The 8,584-nt window shown below is 42.4% G+C and overlaps 1 protein-coding gene across 2 annotated transcripts in view; it reads right to left on the reverse strand.

Moving 5' to 3' along the window:
• LOC148022158 (beta-carotene isomerase D27, chloroplastic-like) overlaps positions 1–6,837 on the reverse strand; it is a 96,759-nt gene extending 89,922 nt beyond the window's left edge. Inside the window, exon 1 of one of the 2 annotated variants that reach the window (XM_087697797.1) lies at positions 6,361–6,837. In XM_087697797.1, coding sequence (XP_087553923.1) covers positions 6,361–6,625 — 265 coding nt within the window. In that variant the 5' untranslated portion in view covers positions 6,626–6,837. The remainder of the gene's footprint in view (positions 1–6,360) is intronic. The other variant, XM_087697798.1, reaches the window with a different exon arrangement.
• Between the last annotated feature and the right edge of the window lie 1,747 nt (positions 6,838–8,584).

The following is an 8,584-nucleotide window of genomic DNA, read 5'->3' on the forward strand; positions in this document are numbered from 1 at the left end:
TTCATGCTACAAGTGCTTGAGTCTCATGATCTTTGGAACTTCGTCATTGGTCTAGAGCCTATGCCAGACCCTCGACTAGCTCACCCTAACTACATCTGTCAATGGAGAGCCCACAATGCCACAACCAATGTTGAGCTGATGCACGAATTGCTTCTTGAGTTTCACTCTTAGCTGCAGCACTTCCCGCACGCGTCAAAGCGTTGGAGTCACCTTCGCGACCGTTATGCGGCTCAAGATCATACTCGGCGCATCAATCTCGACTTTGAGCTTCAAGAGTTCTCTATTAAGGAAGGGGATGATCTGAAAGTCAAGTTGGCTGAATATAGGCGGTTACTTGTCAAATTCGCCACTACTGGCTCTCCAAAGTCAGATGACGATCAAGTTACATTCTTCTTGAATAAGTTGCCCAAAAAGTATTTCAATTTCATTCAACACATCATCTCCCAATCTCGATTGTCAACCTTCTATGAGTTTGAATACCAATCTTGCGTTACGCAAGGCTGCATGATCAAGTCCACAAGAAATCCTCGTCACAGCCTTATTCAGAGCAAAGGGGGTTGATTGCCTCTTCTTCGGGAGGGAAAACCACCAGTGGAAAGAACTTGCAAGATGCAAAGGCAAGCCAATCAAAGGGTGACTCCTCTTTCTTAGATGGAACCAAAGAATCTAGACCTATTTGGCAACAACTCCCTAAGAAAAACTAGCTTTGCATACACTACCAGAGAGCAAGCCATGTGGATGAGGAGTGTCGCTCCAAGGCCCAAGGTCTTCCGCCTAAAAAGCCTCAACAGACCGTTGCGGCTGCACAGTCCAATGGGGATATGCCTTCCGCTCCTACTTCATTTACTCCTTTAGCACTTGTTTGCTGCTGGACATATGGCTCAAGTACAACCTCAACAACCCATCTCTTTCACTACCACTGAGGGACTAGCTGATTGGTCTGCTGATTCTGATCCCATTGTACTTCATGCATCCATCTCACATTCTTCTCCACCTCATCAAGCGTTCCCTTGGCAGTGCCCTGCAACTGAGCGTATGCGATGGTGGCCACCTTCTTAGATTAGAATGTCTCTAGGTTCTTTCAGATACCCTACGTCAGTCTAGCATTCATTTTTCGCACTCTTAGAGTTGGGCCCATAGGAATCATTGTCCTTGGCTTTTCCATTATTTTGTCTTCCGCTGCATTTACTCACACACATACACATTCATTGCATTTATTTGGAGTTAGATTTTCTTTTTGTTATGTTTTTCTTTGGAGCGTCTCACCACTAACCTCTGTGTTTGCAGATTCTCATCTCTTTTGTAGGGTTTTGTCTTTCAGTGTAGGGCTAACTTGCAGATTGCTTTGGTCCTACCTGGGCAAGAGACGTAGGGATGCGTACTGTTCCTTTCATGGTTTCATCATCCTAGGAGTGCTTGCTCTTCTTCTAGCATGGCAGTTTCCCCTCCCGAGGCGGATCGTGCAACATCTCTCTTGATGCTATCATAGCGGTGATTTCTACCTTGCTCTTTCAACGGGGTGCTTCATCCACTTAATCCACCTCATCTTCTTTCATTCCTTATGGTTCTCAACACCATATGAAGGCTAACATTAAGCTCCTCTTTCTTCTTCGGCATCTACATCCAGGTTGAGAGGAGATTCCTACCCTTCTTGGTATTCTACGAGCTTCAACACTTTATCTTTAACATCGGTTTCTTCCCCATGTTGTACCTTACCCTTTGCATTGAATGATTTCATCATCTTTGTACTAGGGCGCTTGGGCAAGTGAACAATTTTCCCATGAGGAACACTGTCCTAGTGGCACCTATTGCATGAGGATTCTTCAACATGTAGCATACTTTGCATCTCATTGTGCAAAGCACCACTTGAGCATATCCTAAGCTGTGTCCACCGGCGGTTGTTGTTACCACACCACCATCCTTCTTTATCGCATGGATACCTCATCACCTATTTTTCCTCATCATCGACACCCTGAGTGGATGGGTAAGCTTGTTCTATTTTGTGATGTGTTGGGTGTATCCTCCTTACTCCCGTCTTCTGGGTCACTATTACTCAATCGACCGCATCCTATAGAATTTAACTCACTTATTCAAAAAAAAAACAAAAACAAAAAATCAATGTGCTTCCATCCGCCTTTGTAGGGCTTGATAGGCCATTGGGCAGCCAACGTGCACCCTTTGCCCAATGCCCTATCCTCTCTAGGGTGAGTACTTGGATTCCCTTGGTAAGATAACTATCGCCTCTATAATCTTGGTAGGCCATTGGGCAGCCAACGTGCACCCTTTGTCCTATGCCATGGCCGCTTTGGGGTGGGATGCCTTGGGGTCAATAACCATCACAATGGCTAGCATAACCTTTTGGCTCAGTTTTGGGTCTGAGAGGGGGTGTTGAGCTAAAACACGCTTTTTAGCTGATTAGCATTCTTAAACAGCCCCAAAACACACTTAATTAATGAAAAACCCTAAAAATGGGAGCGGTCCGAGAGAGTTTCAATGGTCTTCCAAAAACCCTAATTTTTGGGGCACCCTTCTAAATCTATAAATAGACAGGCTGCTCCCATTCAGCCTTCATCTCATTTTTGCAAATTGCAGCCATCAACACACTCACACGTAGCGGTCCAACCCTTCGACTATTGCCTCTCTCCCCTCCAGCCCTTGCAGTGCCTTGGTGCCTTTCTCAAGGCTGTCACCCACCGTTTGGCACCCTCCCTCCTGCTGCATTTGGCCCTATTCCTCATTGCCAACACCTCCACTCTCATCTGCTCTCTGCGTGTGCAGCTTTTGGCTATTGGCAACAGTAGGCAGCCCTCCTCCTCCATCAGGCGACCTTCAGTACCCTATGTTTTGGTCCTACACTGCCAGGCAACTGTTGGTTGATGCTCTCCTCCAACCATCAAGCAACACTCTGTTTGCTACGTTTGCAGCTTTTTGGGGCCACCCTCTTCCCTTTGCATTCTCTATTGCTTGCATTTGTTTCTCTAGCAGCCTCTAGTACCATCATTTTGCAGTTCCTCTACTTTCTCACTCCTACTAGTGGTCACAAACTCAGGATCCATCTCTGGTGGACGTCACACTCCGACATTGCTCTGCCCTTGAGCACATTGTATACTCTTATATTCATTTACCGCATTCATTCACTTCAAAGTTGTGTTCTCTCTCTCCCTTCTTCTGTTTGTGTTTGAGTTTCTGTGTTTGAATTTTGAGTTTAGGGTTTGAGTTTTGCTCTTTGTGTCTGCATCTATCTCTTTGTGTTTCTGTCGTGGTCGTACACTCTGTGTGTCCTCAGTGCAAACCCTAGTAGTTTTCTTCACATAGACATTCTCAAACCAAAAGCCATGCCTTGATGGCATCAATTGACCCAAGAAGGACCATTCCAAATGATCGAAGGCTTCTTCAAGGTCCAACTAAACCTTCATGAATTCCTATTTTGTGTATTGAGCATGATGTATCCCCATCTGGGCATTCAATATGTTGTGCAAAATATTGTGCCCTTTTCCAAGAGGGCGGCATGTGTCAAATTGTACAAATCTACTAGCATAAGGTTGTCAAGGGTGCAGCCAAGTGAGTGGCATAGATCTCAAAAAACTCATTGGTAATATCATCCCACTCCGGGCTCGTCTTTAGGCAAATGCAAGAGGGCATCCGTGACCTCATCTTGTGTAATGTCCATATCCAAAATGTTGGCAACATCTGATGGGACTTGATCTTTAACTATATCAGAGAACCATGAATAGGCCACACCAGTTGCATGAGAAACAAACGACTACGATCCAAGGAAGTCCATGAAATAAGTTCTGCACATTTGCACAATTGCTTGTGAATCTATGACCATTTTACTGTCAGAGATGCTCAAGCGGACCACATTTTTCCTGGTAAAGGAAGCATGCAAGACACAATAAAGCTTGTGCAACTGACAATTATTGTCCTACAGTCCCTTTGATAGTGCAACAAGTTTGGAAAGTATCAACAGGCTGTGCCAATCTTGTGGAAATGGAAAGTAAAAGGGGATCTTGTGGCAATTCCATCAGAACAAAGTGAGTCAGAGCCCAGAATTGCTTGGCAGCTTGCAACCGTTGCTTGTGCAAGGTAGCATGATGTATTTCATATTGTCTAGTGACTCCAACTGTGCCAAACTATTGCCACCTATGCAAAGCTGACATGAACTGTCAACAAACTGACACAAACAGGAGATGAACCTCTAAAGAATAGGATCAGGAGTGGCCAGCCCACAACTATCTTCATAGGACTTTTAGAGCCTTTATACATCTATATCTCAGCACAATGCTTTCCTTTTGTCTTACAATCTCTTGCCCAATGTAACATTCTGCAAAGCTCGGCCTTTTGATCCTCGGCATCCTTGCAAGAAAGGGATTGAAAAGAAAACACATGTCTTAGATTTGTTGAGACATACAAGTTTCATTTTTTATTGTCCTTTTCGTCTAACCATCCTTGTGCATTCTGCAATAACATTGCACATTCATGATTCCAGCATTGTTTCCCATACTAAAGCTCACTTCAGAAGATTGTTAGGCTGATGTGGTCATGTTCAGTACTTTGTCATATTCCCAAGGAACTTTGCCAATAATTAGCACCTGTTTGTTGCAAATAAGTTGAAACCGACAGGAAACTGCACATTCATTTCAGCAGCAGTCGGAACCATGAAAGCCATCTGCAAGCTATATATAGAGTAGGAGCAGACCACAGTGCTGTGATCATCAAGCAAGCAATTTAATGTAGAGAGAAGAAATCATCATTTGCAGACTCAGAATAGGCAGCTATATATAGAGTAGGAGCAGACCACAGTGCTGTGATCATCAAGCAAGCAATTTAATGTAGAGAGAAGAAATCATCATTTGCAGACTCAGAATAGGCAGGAATCCTAAATTCCTCCTGTTCCAAGCTCCTGCATACTGTACATAGTGACAGGACATAGTCAGTTTCTAACTTCTGCATCCCACTCCACGTTCCTCTATTGCATTCCTGGTTGCGACAGATAACTCAAAATCAGCAGAAGGCCACATCTAGATCGTTGAGAGCAGCAAACAGTATTTTTGCTAATACATCAAGCACAGAGGTAAAGAAGCAGTACACAGCCGCATTTTGGCATCGGGAGGCACAATCCAATTAAATGAGTTCATCTTAGAGGGTCAGGTTTCATAGCACAGTATATTTGATGTTATCCATCATATCTCAGTGGAAAATAACATCATTTCACAAAGCATCTAAATTTAGGCGATGTTATCCATCATATCTCAAAGGAAAATCACATTATTTCACAGAGCATCGAAATTTAGGCAAGACAACCATCCACTTTGCAAACACAAGATTAAACCTTTGTGTTGTCAATCAACATCTATAGATAGTCAATAAGGAGCCAGAAGCCTGTATTGCTAAGAAGAAATGGACTAAGGATTAGCATGCCTTTGTCTTGTTTGCACTATCCAATAAGAAAATTATACAAGGAACCACAAGCATTATGGCCATCCCTTAAGATCCAATGAGTGTACTTAATTCAGAGATACAGGTATATAATTTTGAAGATTGCTGCTATTCCAAAAGGTTAAAGCAAAGAGAACAGGAATGCTAGGATCAGAAATGTAGACCTCTGGTTGGCATGCCACCCATCAAAATATTGTACAGTTACACCCAGAACTCATTTCATGCCATATTCATGGCACAAAAGCATAGGCATCATACATTGAAGCCCCTAGAAGTTTGTGCCCATTGTACTAGGAAAGGCTGCCCGTGTTAGCAGTACAAGAACCTTTGATGTGGAATCTTGTTCTGTTTTTCCAAGGCCTTGAATGGCATTTCAGAGAAACATAACCAAAATTGACCCATCTTTACCACTTTTAGAACCTCCCCTTCCAAGATTTAGAGGGCTTCTTTCCAAGTTTTGCAACTCACTTAGCACTAAACTCCATTTTCTGTGAACATCGCTCCTGCCTGCTACTATGCGGCACCTGTTGCCCTTTGATATACACGCATGCAAAAAGACAGGTGACAAGTTTCCTCTTCACATCCTAGTGACATAACAGCTCATAAACCACCTACATCGGTTCAGCTAGGATAATGAGGAAAGTAGATAGATCTACTTTAAGAGTGGTTCGTATATATCATTTGGAAACTCAGGTAGGTGGATCAAGTATGGCGCCATGAGTACATATAAAAGCATCTTACTTAATTAGCCCGTTCTGCAGCATTGGGATTCAGGGGTTCCTAAAACTAGTCTCTTGTGATATGCTCCATTTTCCTAGCAAAGACACTGACAAAATCTCCATTTTACCAGCAAAGGGACTCGTACAAGCCCGACCGAACACTGATATTGAGCAGCTCGAACGAGTAGTATCCAATATGTACCTGTAATATTCGCCATTTTTCGAGCAAAGAGACTCATGAAAGCCCTATCAAACAGGTTATCGTTGTATTTGGTTTTCTGCCCCATGGGAGCGGGACCCCCGGAAGGTTCCGCGATACCGCATGTCACAATGAGAGGCTTGTGCCTTTGAGCGGCGTAAACTTTGAGAAGAGCATCGCCGTTATGGCTGTGTCTGCAGGGACAGGAGGATGATGGCGGATATTGAAGAGGGAGAGTGCGGTGAGGCAGGAAAGCGACCAGCTCCATGAGTTGCACTGGGGCAGGAGAATTCTACGAGAGTCTGATGATCATAAATGGCAAGAAAACCATGGCAATCTCAAACTCTCATTCGTTTTTGCAGGAAACGATGGACTCATCACAGTGCGTACATGGAGCTCCACGTTGATTGATTGCGCGACTCTCAAATTCAAATCTGCATATATTTAAAAAAAATTCATTCGCAACTGTGAATGAATTACGTCCACGAGCGTGTCTCTCGGGACAGAGTCCTTTTATCTAATGGGAAAAAATAAATCTATCCTATCTTAGCCTAATAGGAAAATATAATCTATAGTATCTTCTTCTTATCATCTGGTTTCCCATGTGTTAAACCCTATACATTTTTCCAAATATAATTTTTCCTCTGAAATTCTTTCTTTCTTTCTTTTTTCCATGATCAAGAAGCTATCCCAGATTCCAAGTGGTAAACTACTTTGTTTTCTCAACCCTCTCGTCCAGGTTCAAACAAATCTCCTATTTTTATTCTTATACTAAATCTCCTATTTTTATTCTTATACTAAATGATTCTATGGAGGTGGGAATTGAATTCAAGACCATCTAGTCACTATGCATTTAATTAAAACAATTGAGCTTCGTTTTTTAGTAACCCACTAGGGGCCCACTGACTTGGGTTCAATTCTCCCAAGTTTGTAAAACCTATAGTAAATGATCATGTGGGATGTAGGAGTTAGACCGACTCTCTCTCTTTCTCCATGGAAGAATCGCCATACCCTTCTAATATCCTCTTTGTGAAGATACTAAGAGTCTCTTTCTCGCACGCTCTAGTGTCTCATTGATAACCCCTGCACATGAGTGACATGTAAGGCATCCCATGAAGCCCCATTGACATGGCATTCACTTTTGAGGTGCCACATCCACAACCTCATCACAAATAGGAAATTCCTCATTGAAACAAGCTTACGTGGTAGAGTGGAACTTCCAACATATGTATCATCATCATCACACTAATATGTTTATCATCCTTATTGTAGAATTTTAATATGATTAACTACATCTTAAGATGGTCACCACTTTGGTTTTTGGCATCACCAACTATAGCCATTTAGTTTCTCCCTATTTAAGCCAAATTGAGCTACAATTCTCTTTGAAATAGCCTTAGGCAAAACCCCATTGGGCAAAACCAAATACCCTTTCCATGGATTTTAAGTCAAAGGGATGAATTAGCCACAACCATGACCTCCTTATCAACATTGGTAATGTTGTTAATCCAAATGTTAAACAACACTGAGGCGGAGCACTAGATTGAGGTCTTGATGGCCCCACCAAATATCGCAACAAACTAATTACATTTAGGGCATTTTTTCTCATGGATTTTGACTTGAGAGATCCACTTAGCTAAAATTATTGCCCATAGTTTGCTAGGGTAAAGGCCAATGGCCAATAGTGAGTAGGCATCCCTTGTATTCGTACACATTATACAATCATATATAAGTAAAATAACAAAGAATGAGGATATCATTCATTGTGTTCCCACATAACTCTCTTATGTTCATCTCTCTCTCAATCCTCTTGCACTCCATAGCTTCTACTTCGCATAACTCTCTTATGTTCTTCTATCTCTCTCAATCCTCTTGCACTCCATAGCTTCTACCTTGCATCCCACCATTGCTTCCCTCTCAATCTGTATTAGAGCAATGTTTGGTGTTCGTGGGAGCTTGTGCTTGGAGTGAGGAGCATGAGAAGTGAAACTTTATCATGAACGTTGAGGATTCCAATTTTTTTTTCAACAATGATGCTCGTTGTCTACACATTTATAGAGGTAATATTCTCATAACCAAGATCTAGATCAAGTACTTGAGTTGTCGATGCTCAATTTGGGATAGCAATAGCCCATTTTGGCACTAATTTGGATAACTAGTAGTGGTTGGGATTGAAGCAAAAAGGCTTGGCTTTGGATGCTTAGAAAGATATATTGGTTTTGATGTA

The sequence above is a fragment of the Lygodium microphyllum genome, chromosome 17 (genome assembly GCF_053477565.2).
Source record: "Lygodium microphyllum isolate KBCC chromosome 17, Lygodium_microphyllum_v1.1.10, whole genome shotgun sequence".
Lineage (NCBI taxonomy): Eukaryota > Viridiplantae > Streptophyta > Polypodiopsida > Schizaeales > Lygodiaceae > Lygodium > Lygodium microphyllum.